We start from the raw sequence: 15,822 nt of genomic DNA on the forward strand, positions 1-15,822 counted from the left end.
ATTATGAAATGTGTGGTATGCTGGCTTTTATTGTGCCCACTTGAAGCATTTATGATTTGCCTTTGTAGTTTAACCTGCTATAATTCTCCCGTGACCTTTCCAATTTTGAAATATTCTTTTAATTGAAGCATAAGCTTTCTTACTTTGACAGATGTGTTGAAGGAGCTATGGAAATAGCTAGAGGATACTTGCAGTCTGCCAAAAGTGAGATTGATCTTTGCTATTTATATTTACTTATTTTTTGAAAAGATCATATTTCTCAGTCATTCTGTGAAAATAGTAATAGAAGTTTAGCCAGTTTCCTTAACTTGAGTAAGGGATCAGATTTGAAGGCATTGATTTGTCTAATCATTAGTGTCTCAAAACACACACATACACACAAATATATGCAGTATATAAATATATGTATGTATTTATATTTATATAATATACCCAGATATGGGTACATATTTGTGTGCATTCTGTCTGGAATCCTTGAATAAGTATATTTTTAAATACCTAATTGTATGTCTTTCTGAGTGAAGAAGCATGTAGCAGGATGATTTGATCATAGAGCAATTTATGGAATCAAATTCATTGTGCTGACTTTATGGTTGAGTGGTTAGTTGGAAAGAGTTGTTATTATTTCTTTTGTTTTTTTGCTTCTTAAAATCAACTGCATGTTTTTGATATCAGTTCTTTTTTTAGGAACATAGATAAAATAGACTTAAATCATACTGTTGATTGGGAGGTATTGTTGGATTGGTATTCTGCAGCTTTAATTAAAGATAATATATTTTCTTGCACTTTTGCGCTTAAATTTGTGATTCTTTTAATAATGACAGGTTTATAACATACATCCCAAACTATTTGTTATCCAAGCTAGCATTGAGATATATTTCATTTGGAATTCTGTGCAGAGCCATTTTAAAAAATGCTATTTGTTCCATTTTGGAAAATGGAGGTGGATGGCATCTTATTCCCAAAGTGGTGCTTACTGACAAGGCTCCATCCTCCTGCTAATGAGAGGGTAACCTTGACTCTGACTAAAACTGGTTTGCCCAGGCTGTCCCATTGCCCAGTTTCTGAGATGCCAGACTTAATGTGTGAATACTTTTCTACAAATACTAGCCCTATTGTATCATAGAACTCTAGAACATAAGTAATCAATTGGCGTCAGCTTCCCTAGAAGTAGGGATTACAAATATCTACCATCATGGCTGTCAGTTTGGCAATTCTTTGTTGTTGTTGTTCTTAATAGCATTTTATTTTCTCTAATACATATAAAGATAATTTTTTACATTCATTCTTGTAAGATTTTGTGTTGCAAATTTTTCTTTCTTTCTCCCTTAATCTCCCCCATTCCCAAGACAGCAGTCAATCTGGTAGAGATTAAATATGTGCAATCCTTTCAAACATTTCCATATTTGTCATCTTATGCAATGAAAAATCAGACTAAGAAAAACAAACAAAAAAGGTCAAAATGATTCTATGCTTCGATCCATATTCAATCTCCATAGTTCTCTTTATGGAGGTGGATGGAATTTTCCATCTCAAGTCTATTGGAATCAGCTTGACAATTCTAAAAGAATTACTTGAGAATTTTGGCCATTTTGGTATAGGTTCACAGATGCCTGGTTTGAAAGGATTAACATGTAAGATATATATTTAGGAAAAACAGAAAAAAATATTTTCTCACATATTAAACAAACACCAAAAAATCTGTAATTCTTCTAGAATTATTCTTTTGGAAGAGTGCCTTAAAGTGGTTTATAAAGAGGAAATATTTGTTGTGAATAACTTGTCTATAGTGAGTTGATACTCAATAACTTTAAATTTAGTTAGACAATTCAATTAAGCAAATATTGACTATAAAGCACTAGGCAAATGAGAAAAGTGGCAATCTTTGAAGGAATTACAGTCCACTGGAAAATATATGTAGATATTGTCAAATATATAAAACAGGGTTAAAAAGATAATTATAAAGGAGAGGGACCAATACAACATTCTTCGTGAAAAACTAAGGCAAGAACGTTCATATGTGAAAAATCAAGGAAACTTAGATGGTACCTAAATTCACCCTCAGTTTAAAAAGAAGGGAAATTTATTTACATGGTACAGTAGTGAGAGAGAGAAAATGATTATACTTCACTTAAAAACTTCAAGGAATTCTTCCTGTTTTCCCAAGATAGAAATATTGGAAACAGAATAGACTAATTGTTAGACGAGAACAAAGGATGAATTTTGTTTTCTAATATAACTAATATAATATAATATAATATAATATAATATAATATAATATAATATAATATAATATAATATAATATAATATAATATAATATAATATAATATAATATAATATAACATATTTTGGATAAACACTCAAATTTCACTTCCCCTGCTTTATATCATTAACAGAAAGCCGGAATTTTGTCCTTTTAGCTGTCATCACATGGTAGCTCAGGTGGTGGTGCTGCTACTGCCACTCCTACTAGTACTATCATTCCTGGTACCAGTTAGTAGTATTTATCTGGCACTTTTAAGATTGCAAAACACTTTACATATATTCTCATTTGATTTCCACAAAAACCTTGGGAGGTAGAAGCTATTATTATCCTCATTTTAAAGATGAGAAAGAAGCCTCAGAAAGCTTTTCCTCAGGGTCACACAAGCTAGTAAGTCTCTTAGGTGGGATTTGAGTGTTGTATTTTATCAAAATTTTGTCACTTCTCTAAAGTTGTTACAGTATATATTAAACAGGTTCTTTATTTATTCTGCATCATTTCACATAAGCCTTTCCAGCTTTATTTGAATTTTTCTTACCTATCATTCTTCCCTTCATAGTTCTATTACACTTGTTTTCATTTATCATTTAGCCTTTCCTTACTTCTTACTTGTTAGCCATGCTGTAAATGTTTTTCTAGGGTCTTTATTTCCTGTCATAGCCACCTTGGGAAATAGACCTACTTGTGGAGTCTATTGATCATAGAATTTGAACATTTAGGAACTATTGATTGCGAATTGCTTTCTAAAATGGATAGCAAAACAGATTGGCATTTATTTCTAAGATAGAGTATAATATATGGAACACATTATTCAAACATAATTTGACATTTATCACAAATCGGGGCAGCTAGGTGTCAGAGAAAGTGCTAGGCTTGGAGCAGGAAGATCTGAGTTCAAATTTGACCTCAGACACTTACTAGCTATATGACCCTAAGAAAGTCATTTTACTACTTTGCCTCAGTTTCCTGAACTGTAAAATGGGGATAATAATTGCATCTATCTCCTAGGGTTGTTGTGAGGATCAAATGAGGTAATAATTGTAATGTGCTTAGCACAGTGCCTAGCACATAGTAACTACTTACTGCTAGATATTGATGTCGTCATTATTAACAATCATTAGATGATAATATTCCACATAGCCATGAAAATGGTAGTTACACACACACACACACACACACACACACACACACACACACACACACACACACACACAGCTTTTTCCCTTCCCTTTCTCTTTTTTTTTTTTCTCTTTTTTTAATGGACTCAGCTTTTTTAACTAAAAAATTTTCCAATTGTTTTGTCCTGTAGATCCTTTAAATTGTCTCCCATTTTCTTGTATTTTCTTTTATCCCCCAACAAAAAGAAGGCCCTTCAAAGCCACCCCCTCTCATGTACACTTGATCCCATTCCCTTTCACGTTCCTCAGCAGCTTGCATTCTCATCTGTCTATTTGCTCAAATCTTGAGCCTTTCTCTGTCAACTGGTTCTTTTCCTACTGCTTTCAAACATGCTTACATTCTCTAAAATGCTCTAAATTCTTTAAAAACCATCACTAAACTCTCATGTCCCCTGCAAGTATTTTTATCTCCTCACTTTCTCAGAAAAATGTCTTGAAAAGCTGTCCTCTTCTGTCATTTATTCTCTCCTCAATCCCTTGCAGTCTGTTTTCCGATTTTTTATCACCTAAATTGAAACTTCCCTGTGATCTCTTGATTGCAAAAATAACCTTTCAGATATCTGAAGGATTGTCTTAAGGAGGGGGAGGTGTTAGACCGGACAGAACCAGAAGCTTGAAAAAGGCAAATTTACAAGCAAACTTGGGGGGAGGGAATAGATAGGTTGTGATGTCTCTCGTTGGAAGGAATTCTCAAGTTACTAAGCGTATAGATTTGCTAGTGTATTTAATAGTTAAGAGAAACTACTAACATTTAGAGCTGGCCAGAAGTGGAATGGGCTTGTTTAGGTGCTAGAGGGTTATGCCCCATTGGAAATCTTCTAACACAGAAGTTTGATTAATTAATGATCCCTTTTTGGGTATGACAGAGGTGTTTAAGAAGTTATGGGTTAGACTAGTTATGATGGGAACCGAGGTCTTCTCCAACTCTGAAAGTCTAGGATTCTGTGAAATCCAAAATTATTGCCTAGTCTTTTCAGTGTTGTCCAAAATCTGATCCTTAGATTCTTTATGTTGATATTCTACAAAATAGTATCTTAGCTTAATTATAGTGGAATTCAGTGACATATATTTAGTGGAATATATTAATAACATGTCATTAATATTTAATATTAATCTGTCATTAATAAATAATTAATTGGAATTAAATGTCACTAAATTCAAGTTGGCTTGGTTGAATGAAGAATGATGTATCCAAATGAACTGAATTTTTTTGCTTAATAGTAGGGAAATCTTGTGGAGCTGCAAGTAATTAAAAGTAACCTTTTAATGTTACTAGTGCCAGAGAAATTAATTTAAGAAAAAATAGGGACTAGCAGGGAAAAGCACCACTGAAATTTTTTATTGATAATTGGTTAAACACAATGATCACTTCCCCATAAGTGGATTCCCCTCTTAGTTCCCTTTTTTTTAAAGCCAGTAAAAGAAAACAAAAATGAGTGATTTTGTGACTATTGATAATTAACTTTCTGCTGACAACAAATAGTTTATACTACATGTTCTTTAGAACAAAGCTTTTTAAACTATTGGTAAAGAGGGTGCGAAAAATTTGGCAACAGTAAAAGGTATCAAATAATTTTGCCAAGATTTAAACCTTTATGTAAAAATAAACAAGCACATCCATTTCTTTAGTATGCAAATCTGCTTTTGTCTTTAACAAATGGTAAAATGATATGAGTATGGAATAACTTTTATTTTATTTATTTATTTTTTTATTTAGAATTTTTTTTCACAGTATATATGCATGAGTAATTTTTTTTAAAATAACATTATCCCTTGTATTCATTTTTCCAAATTTTCCCCTCTCTCCCTCTACTCCTTCCCCCCGATGACAGGCAATCCCATACATTTTACATGTGTTACAATAAAACCTAGATACAATATATGTGTGTAAATATCATTTTCTTGTTGCACATTAAGTATTAGATTCTGAAGGTATAAGTAACCTGGGTAGATAGACAGTAGTGCTAATAATTTACATTCACTTCCCAGTGTTCCTTCTCTGGGTGTAGTTATTTCTGTCTATCATTGATCAACTGGAAGTGAGTTGGATCTTCTTTATGTTGAAGATTTCCACTTCCATCATAATACATCTTCATACAGCATTGAGGTGTACAGCGATCTTCTGGTTCTATTCATTTCACTCAGCATCAGTTGATGTAAGTCTCTCCAAGCCTCTCTGTATTCCTCTTGCTGGTCATTTCTTACAGAGCAATAGTATGGAATAACTTTTAAAATAAATTTCTTTACATTTATTATCATTAAATGTTTGATTTGTTATAGCTATTTTATATATCTATACCTATAACTGCATAAAACTTTCTTGGGTGAAAAGGGGTCGTGAATGAAAAAAGGTTAAAAAGCCTTGCTTTTGAGAATGCAGCAATCAATATTCTTTCAAATTTACGTTCCACAGTTTGTTCCTATTGAAGGACATTGAATTTTCCAGCTATTTTATTCTTCTGGTAAGATTGCTGATAGTGCCTATGGGACCTTTTTTCATCACTGATCTTGTAATATGTATAGCCCAATCAATAAATATTTATAAGTGCTTATTGAAAGCCAGCCACTAAGCTAGGTGATAGAATTGAAAAGGCACAACTATATAATACTTGCCTTTAGAGAGCTTAAATTTCGTTAGTCAACAAGCAATTATCAGACATTTACTAAGGGATATTTTAAAAAGTAAAAAAATAATAACCTCTGCCATCAGGGAGTTTTCTGAGGGGAGAAGACAACATAGCATGTAAATTACTAGTTAGATAGTGGATAGATGGAAGAAAAATTGAGAATGAAGGATAAAGCCTTCTGGAGTAGATGGGATTTGAGCTGAGTCCTTGAAATAAGTTAGGGCAAAACTGATATCAGAGATAATAGACTACAACATTTTAGGCATGAGGAACAGTGAATGCAAAGACATGAAAATGGTGTTTGGGAGTGTTGTTTTGTTGGAAAATGGAATGTATGAAGAAATTAGGGTTTTGAGGATTGTTAGTTTTTTTAAAAGTTTATATAGATCCTAGAAATAAAGCCACTGGAACACATTGATGAGGGTTAACATAATTATGATATTCACTTTAGAAGAGTTGTCACTTTGGTAGCAGAGACAACTGAGTGATTTTCCTTAAGGAACTAGCCATAAGAGGGAGGAAAGCTAGTGGGAATGTAAGATCTTTATAGGCAGCTGGGAAAGATACAGTAGGAAGAGAATGGGGAGTAATGAGGGTAATTTGCTAGAAAAGTTAGGGTTATTACTAAATTGATTAGTTAAGGGAGTCTGTAGAGCCATATCTTCATTTAAAAAAAAAATGGAGGAAATAGGGGAAGGTGTGGAATGATGCACCATTTCTTGTAATTCACTTAAGAATTTGGATTCTATTATCACTTGAGGGTGTGTGTGTGTGTGTGTGTGTGTGTGTGTGTGTGTGTGTGTGTGTGTGTGTGTGTGTGTGTATGTATTATTAGGTCTATTTTTACTTTTTTAATTAGGTCTATTTTTACTTTTGTTTAGTCTGAGACTAAGATTGCTGCCCTTGCCTCCTCCCCTACTCCATTCCTCCCTGCCTCAGCTGAAGTATAATAGATTCTGTTCCAGCCTTTAACTTTATTCTTTTTGTATCTCTGCTTCAAATGTATTAACTGGAAACAGCAAGGATTCTGGCTTTTAATCCACTTCTGTTTTATGGGAGAGTTCATCCCATTCACATTCACATAAAATTTATATGTTTTAAAACCTATTAAAAACTATATATATAAAATCCCCTTTTTACCCTTTTATGCTTCTATTGAGTCTTGTATTTGGAGATCATAGTTTTTGTTTAGTTCCAGTCAGAAATGATTGAAAATTCCCTTTTCCATTGAAAGTCCATCTTTTCCCTGAAAGATAATGCTTAGTTTTGGTGAATAGTTTATTTTTGGTTGTAGTTCAAGCTCCTTTGCCCTCCAGAATATCATATTTCTGGCCCTTCAGTTCTTTAAAGTGGAAGCCACTGGGTCCCAGGTAATTATGATTGTGGCTTCTTGATATTTGAATTGTTTCTTTCTGGCTGCTTGCAGTTTTTTCTCCTTGATTTGATAATTCTGGAATTTAGTGACTATATTCCCTGGAGTTTTTGTTTTGGGAAATCTTTCAGGAGATGATCAGTAGATTCTTTCAATGACTGCTTTTATCCTCTGTTCTAGAATATTAGGAAAGTTTTCCTTGATAATTTTCTTAAAAAGTTGTTGTCCAGGCTTTCTGGTAGTTCAGCAATTTTTAGATTGTCTTTTCTGGATCTATTTTCCAAATCAGTTTTTCTTTTTGGTTTTGACTGACTCTTAATGTCTCATTGAGTCATTTACTTCTATTTGTCCAATTCTAATTTTTAGTGTATTATTTTTTTCAGTTAGCTTTTCAATCTCCTTTTTGCATTTGGCCAATTGTATTTTTGAAGGTATTATTTTGTTCATTGGACTTTTTTCCATTTCAGCAAATTTATTTTTTCAGGGATTACTTCATTCAGTTTTTGTGTGTCTTTTCTAAGCTATTGGCTCTTTTCTCCCTAACTTTTATACTATTCCTACATAGTACTCCCTTCTTTTTTTTCCATTTTTTCTTCTCTCTCTTAAGATCCTTTTGAACTCTTCCAAGAGAATCTTTTGAACTGGAAACCAGTTCATATTTTCCTTTGAGGCTTCACCTCAAGGTATTTTGCTTTTGCTATCCTCTTCTGAGTGTGTTTCCATCTTCCCTATAGTTCTCTATAGTAACGCTCTATAAGCAGAGCTATTTTTGCCTTTCTGCACTAAAAGTTGAGCTCTGCTGGGAGGGAGGGGAGGAGAATTGCCCTAATTGCTCCAAGATTTTTTGTAGGGGGACAAGGGCCTCTTTCTGATGGCACTGATTGGGGCTGGGGACCTTATTTACTTTGCTTGGGGCATATCCTACATGAAACCTTTTCTTATCCTTAGGTAAAAATGAGGTAAACATTTATTTGGCATATTATAGTAACTTTCACATTAGATTATAAAATCTTTGAAAGCAGGAACAGTTTTATCTTTGTTTTTTGTCTAGCTGATTCCTATAGTGCGTGGTACATAATGGGACACTTGAATAATTGCTTGTTGATGGATTTTCTTCAGATTTTTAACTGTTACTGTCTTTGTCTTATCATTTTTATAAATGTGTACAGATATTTTAAGAATGCATTTCAAATTGTGTCCTTTTAAATAATTTTGTTTTAAATTTTTATAAGGTTATCTTTTTATACTTAGCCAAGCCTATCATGAGTTAATGATTTCTAACATTTTAATTTCAAAACTTTGCCCCTTCCTCACAATTCCTAATGCTTCTATTCTACTTATTTAAACATTGTTTAACTGTTACCGTTATTACAGTAACAATCTAGATGATCTTCCTTTCCTATCTCCAGTTTAGTCTATAAACCACTACCAAAAAATATTAAGTACATATAGACCGTGTTATCTATTCTAGTTCCTTCATGCCTTGTCAAACATAGCTTGGATATTTTTGGTATACTCTCTGGTCATGCCTATTCAGGTTCTGAAAATTTTGAAATTGTTTTACATCCGATACAAGTTTTTTATATGTTCTTACTTGGGCCCTCTGCTGCAAAGCAATGCTTAGACATCCTTAATTGATTCATTATCCCATTCATCAATGTGGTTCTTCAAAACTTTTCATCCTTACTCAAAATGGCCATGCCTCATTCTCTCAGCTGAGAATCTTTGCTCATATTTTACTTAAAAAAAAAATTGGCACAATTTTATCTTTTCCTCATTTTGCAGCACTCGGATGCTTTAGCCACTCTTCCTTTAGCCAGTCTTAGATAAAAAGTTATCTTTTCTGTCAAGACACGTCCTTTCTTCTATTACATCCCAGCTTTTCTAGTAAATTGCCTACATATATAAACAAATGTTCACTTGATAACTTTGGAATGGATACCAAATTTCAGCATGATTGATTTTTTGACTTTTAAGGGCAAAAGACAGACATGGAAATGTTTATCTTCTCTTGTCTATATCTTCTGGGGCCAGTATTGGATGGTGATTGAAGAAACTGGTTCCAAAAGTTTATATATAATGTTAGCACTTGAATATAATGTTAAAAAAGGGATTTAAAATCATGTTGTTCAAGTCCTTAATTTTATAGGTGAGAAAACTGGGATTCAAGAAACAGAAGTCAATTTACTTAGTGCTACATGTGGCATAGCTTAGAATCAAACTTCCTTGATGTGTAGGTAGTGGTCTTCACTGCACTAAGTGTGTTTAACATAATCCATTTTTGTTATGAACAAGGAAAATAACAATAAATGAGAATTTTCATGAGATAATGCAATGTAGTTCCCTTAAAGAATAAACAGTTGTTTGGCATTGCTTTATCAACTTTTTCCTTGTTTTTAGTAACTTTTTCTTTTAAATATTAGGATGTGACTTCCTCCCTTTGGAATGGAAGGAGAAAAATTGTGTGTATTTTTAAAGTATAAATGGATTGGTTCCTTTCAATGTTTTTTTAAATTTCATTTCATCTTCCTTTTCTTTCCTAATCATTCTATTTCTTCCTTATACCCATTTAACAGAAATCATTAAGTATACACAATTGCTGGTTGTGTCCCACAGCTTCTAACTAACCCCTTCACAGTTTTTCTGCTCCCTTCCCCTACTTTTTTCTACCTGTTTTCAGCCTAGTCCCAAGGAAGGACTGAGTGGAGGAAGGAATGAGTGAGGGATAGAGGTAAGCTTGTGTATCCTAAATGGGGGTTGGAAGTATGATGCCAGCCAGGTATGTGTTTTTTCTTGTGGGGCATGACTTGCTTTGCAAAATGTGAAGGTTGGTGTCAGTATATACCAGTATTCCTTTTAAGGGAGAAGTGGAAATACATTTATAACATTCATATTTTGTGCTGTAATAACTTACCTTTATGACCTATCCAGTCTCTTCTATACACATACTGGTATTGAAATATACAGTCCACATTATTAATCCAGGTACATTTTGGGTAGAATAAATAGATTCTTAAATTGGATTTTCAGTTCATTCACCCCCAGGGTTACTTGAGCTTGAAATGCAAGGCAACTATTGTCTTTACAAAGCTTTAGTATTGAGTAAAAGAATTATGCCTGAGATAGGACAGAGAAACAAAAGTATTTACCTAGTTTGACTCTATTACTTTTAAGAGAATTTTTTATTTTTTAATTAAGTGGTAAGACTATTTCACTGAATTGAGAAATTTCTCCCATTTTTTGATTTGAAAAGGGTTCAGATCATATCATTTTTAGTTTTAAAATAAAACAAACACCTTGGATCAATGTATTTAGGAAAATCTTTCACAAATCATCTGTTGGCTTTACTCTATTATAGTATGTCTTTTGCACTTTGTGCTATGAAAGTAGTATAGGATGAAGCTTCCTCTTCTTAAATAACTAAATCCTTCTGTCTGGGGTTCAAGTCATTACTTTACCTTGTAGTGAAATCTGCTCACTAGTAGTCTGTAGGGATAGTTTTAATGGCAGAATTGAAACTCCAACATTTATGCCATTATGTTTTGTTTATAAAATTAAGCTGGAATCTCATAGTAATTTTTGATGAAATGATAAATTATAAAGTGGAGATTTTAGTCTAATATGTAAAATCCCTTTTATCTCTTAGATTGACAGAGAGAAGATATTTTTAACTTTTTCACTATTCATGCTATGTATATAGGAGTTAACTTACTGAACTTGTTACATTCAGTTGTTACTGAAGTTGTTACATTCAGCTCAAGTAAGTTCTTGTGATTTACAGTTTGGGAATGGGTTATTCTTTTGGATAACTTCCTCCTTCCAAACAAAGTGCCTAATTCAATTTTATCTATTAAACACTGGAAATGAGACAGTCAACATTTTGCCAAACTTCCCTCCCTCCTCTTGGATATGCTAAGTAATCACTAAGAAGAACAGGATAGATGACTAGCAACCTCATTTACTTCTGATTGTCTCTTCCCCCTTCCCACCTTCCCCAATTCCTCTTTGGACCAAAAAAGGTAAGAGGGGAGAAAAATCAAAATGACTTTTAAAATTATGAATCATCATTATATATGTTCTGGTTGCATATTGTCCCTATCATAGTTGACATGGGGGTATATGTAAATTTTTATCTTTAAATATAAGAAGATTAGTTTTTAATGAAATGTGTAGCTGTTAACTAGAAAGAAGACTATCAAGTAATGAGAAACTAGCAGGAAAAAAGGGTGGGAAATAGATGGAATAATATAAATGTAAAAGCAAGGAATGTTAACTCTAATTGGAGAATGGTTAAAAGTGATGTTTATTAGGTGAGCAGATAGCTTGTTTGGGAAGTGTAAAATTTTTTTTTCTTTTAATATTTATTTTAGTATTCTCACTGGATTTAGCATTTTAAGTTTTATTTTTGAAAATTTGTATTCTAAGTGATTAAAAAAAAATTATACCAGGCTAGCACTTCTCCCCTTCCTATATCAAGGAAATTAAAGGACTTAATTTTTTAATAGAGAAAAAAAAAATCACCTTGTAGTTAAAGGTTAGGACTGCTGCATATAGCTTGTGATATTTTCTGAAGTATATTAAGAAGTATTGCCTAGTGGGTTGCTGGATGCTTAGACTCATTTGCTTTGTGTGCAAAAATGCATAGTGCTATCGTTCAGAAAGTAAATCTGGAATCAGTTTTGTATATCTTAACATGTATAATATTAAAAAGTACAAGAAGCAGTTTCTGTCTAAATAAGGATAAATATTTAAAAACTCCCAACATAATCATTGAGGTTTAGATATATAGACTTTGGAAGATTAGAAAAATTGGAGGGGGTGGAAGAAATTTTTATTTTTTCTGAAAAAGTCTTGGAGTCAAAGTATTAGCTATGATCGTTTTTGGACATACCTTAAACATACAGTTTGATAGATTAGTGGTTATTTTTTAAGGGATTTAATTTTTGGTACTTTTAGGAGATTCCTTGTTTTTAAAAGCCACCAAATTACTTTGTCTTTAATGAAACATTTGTTTATTACAGGGAAACAGTTAAGTGTGTGGTCAAAGGCATAATTTTCTCTGTCTCCTTCCCTTCTTTTTGCCCATTCCCATCTCTTCTTCCTCTGTTCTGTCTTGGGGGAACTTTGTTGTTGTTATGGGGTAAAAAAGTTGCTATGTCACTATTATATGAATACATTTAATGGTTTTATTGATTATTATATGAAAGCATATTCCCTTTTGTTGCTCAATACAAAATGGAGGTGGAGCATTGTTCTTACCCTACTCTCCCTCCAAACCTTTTATAGGTATTTAATTTATAGATTTTTTGCTTCTATAGCGAGTGTTCTGAACCATTTCAGGATAGTGTCACTTGCTAACTATTCTTTAAACTCTCTGGGTTTTGGAATCAGGGTGCTTTTTTTCCCCCTTTTGACTGAAGAAAAGTTTTGACTTCTCAATGAATATCACTTTCATACTGACACCAGGCTTTCTGGGCAGTTAATCCCTCAGAATCTGCATTATAATACTTCAAAGTGTTTTAAGATCTCATTATGGAACTATAGCTCCTCTGCCTCTGTACTTATATAAGGATGAGTTTCGTTGTTTGAACCTGTAGAGAAGTATCAATTAACAAAATAATTAGAAAACTTCATAGCAAGTTTTTCTATAAGACACTCATGTCTTTATTGAAGTTGAGTACATAGTTTGCAAAAGAAAAACAATACCTCTCAGTTTGTAAAAATCGTCCATTTATACTTAATATGCTGTGAAATGAGTTTTAAGCAACCATAATAGTGTATGTAAAGTGAATTGTAGATGAAAATTTTGCTTAAGTGAAATGAAAGCTTAACTGTTTCTAAGTAATCATGATTGTTTAGTTTTAAAATACAACTTTGTGTCTTAATATTATTTTATAGAGTTCACAACTTAATCTTTTTTGATAATGTATTTACAGAAAGGAAAAAGCAAAATAAAGAATTGTACATCTTCATTCCTATTTTATGTTAAAAATACTTTACCCAAAGGATTGTATTTACATCTCATTTTCCTGATAGCTTTCTGTTTTGGTTTTCTGCTGACAGGTCACATTTAGGGCAGGCAAAACATAAGGCATATAGCCCTCCTGAGAGTAGAAAATCTATTTCTAAGGCACCCAAAGTGCAGTCTAATACTACTTCTGAACAGTCAAGGGGACACATTTCTAAAAGGTAAATCTTCACATTGCTTATATGTTTCCAAGGCATAATTATTTGCACTTGAGAATTGCATATCATTTAAGGTGATCCAGTTACTTTAAAGTTATGTATTTAATGTTTTACTATCCTTGGAATAGTATAACTTTTAGAATTGATGTTTTACTATCCTTGGAAAAGTTTTAACTTTTAGAACCAAATTTTCATCTCTTCATTGATATTCAGTGAGTCTTGGACAATTAATGGAAATGTTTCCCTTAATATAATTTTGAGATTTTTTTATTTATCAAACTGTTGCCATTTAACTTGCAACTTATTTCAATTGTTTTTGAAACAGCTGTGCTTATGATTTTTCTATGTCTCTTCTCACCTTCATTTAAGATTTAATTGGTAGCAGAGGTAAGTCTTCTAAAAAGCAGCTGTTAGTTACATAGCTTTGGAGAATCCTTTACTTTTTTTGCTAACAATTCTCTGTATTACTGTTTTGTTCTGTATTTTTTCATTTTAAAAAACAGTGAACATTGACATATCATTGTCATGATTCTCATTTTTCTATGAATTCCCTTGTAACAAATTCTTAAAATCATATTCTTGGTTTTTGAGAAGATACCTTATTTAAAGAGTGCCTTTTGGGCTAAAAATTTCTGTATTGGACTTATCCTAATCAATAACGTTTTTATAATGTTAAGTTTCACTGCCCAGCTTGAGCTTGAAAAGCATAATTGTGTGCAAAGCAGAAAGTTATTTATATGAGTCCAGTTGTGAAGCTCTAATCTGTATATGACTTTTTGGAAACGGTGGGTACTTAAGAAACTTTAAATTTTCAGAGCTTCTAAGACATTTTGGGAATCTTCTACAGGAGATACATAGTAACTTTATTATCTTCTTTATAGAAGCTGCAGTTCATCATCTGCTGTCATAGTTCCACAACCAGAAGATCCAGACAGAGCCAATACTTCAGAAAAGCAAAAAACGGGGCAAGTGCCTAAGAAAGACAGTTCTCGAGGAGTGAAGCGCAGTGCCAGTCCAGATTACAACAGGACGAATTCTCCGAGCTCTGCTAAGAAACCCAAAGCCCTCCAACATACCGAACCTTCCTCAGAAACCAACAAACCCCATTCTAAATCAAAGAAGAGACATTTAGACCAAGAGCAACAGCTGAAATCTGCATCATTGCCATCAACAAGCAAGGCACACACCAGAAAGGGTGGAGCTACCGGTAGTTCACGAAGTCAGAAAAGGAAAAGGACAGAAAGTTCTTGTATAAAGAGTGGTTCAGTGTCTGAATCAACTAGTGCTGAAGAGCGATCAGCAAAACCCACCAAGCTGGCTTCAAAATCGGCCACCTCAGCCAAAGCTGGGTGTAGCACCATCACTGATTCTTCTTCTTCTGCCTCGACATCTTCCTCATCTTCTGCAGTTGCCTCGGCTTCCTCCACTGTTCCACAGGGGGCCAGAGTGAAACAAGGAAAAGACCAAAACAAGGCCAGGCGTTCCCGGTCAGCATCAAGTCCAAGTCCCCGAAGAAGTAGCCGGGAAAAGGAGCAGAGTAAAACCAGCGGCTCTTCTAAGTTTGATTGGGCTGCCCGTTTTAGCCCCAAAGTTAGCCTGCCTAAAACAAAACTGTCTCTACCAGGGTCTTCTAAGTCAGAGACATCGAAACCTGGACCTTCAGGATTACAAGCTAAATTAGCAAGTAAGTTGAGAAACTTGGTTCTTATTTGAGTCTTGTAGGAATTAAAAAAAAAGTGGGATCTTTAATACAGTCTATTGCAATTGTAGATTCTTTCATTTCGAAGTGGTGAGTTTAGATTTTTTTTGGGGGGGGGATATTTGAGCAAACAACAGTCCTCTTCCCCTCACTCCTCACATTTTCTTCCCAAATAAGTAAATAGGCTTCATAAAGTGCCCACCCCCCAAAAAAAAATCTTGATATATATCTTGATATATATTATATCAAATAACTGACATCTAAAGAAACAAAGGAAACTGGTTCAATTTATATCAGTTATATAAGCTTCTTGATTTTCTTAATTTCTTGCCCCAAATAATATTTTGTCTCTTTAATGGTATTTGCTGAGTGCTCTAAACATATGAAGTTCTTGTATCTGATTTATGGATTTGCATTGTTTGTAAAAGCAAAGTTGTTTCCTGTAGAGAAACTCAATGGGGTTTAGGTTGGGAGATGGATTTTATTTCTAAGCAGT

The 15,822-nt window shown here is 33.3% G+C and overlaps 1 protein-coding gene across 1 annotated transcript in view; it reads left to right on the forward strand.

The window, feature by feature from the left end:
- TRIP12 (thyroid hormone receptor interactor 12) overlaps positions 1-15,822 on the forward strand; it is a 158,062-nt gene that overhangs the window by 67,366 nt on the left and 74,874 nt on the right. Inside the window, 2 exon segments of the mRNA XM_074298481.1 lie at positions 13,505-13,630; positions 14,509-15,311. Of these exon segments, the coding sequence (XP_074154582.1) occupies positions 13,505-13,630; positions 14,509-15,311 (929 nt within the window).

This window comes from Sminthopsis crassicaudata, chromosome 3 (assembly GCF_048593235.1).
Source record: "Sminthopsis crassicaudata isolate SCR6 chromosome 3, ASM4859323v1, whole genome shotgun sequence".
Lineage (NCBI taxonomy): Eukaryota > Metazoa > Chordata > Mammalia > Dasyuromorphia > Dasyuridae > Sminthopsis > Sminthopsis crassicaudata.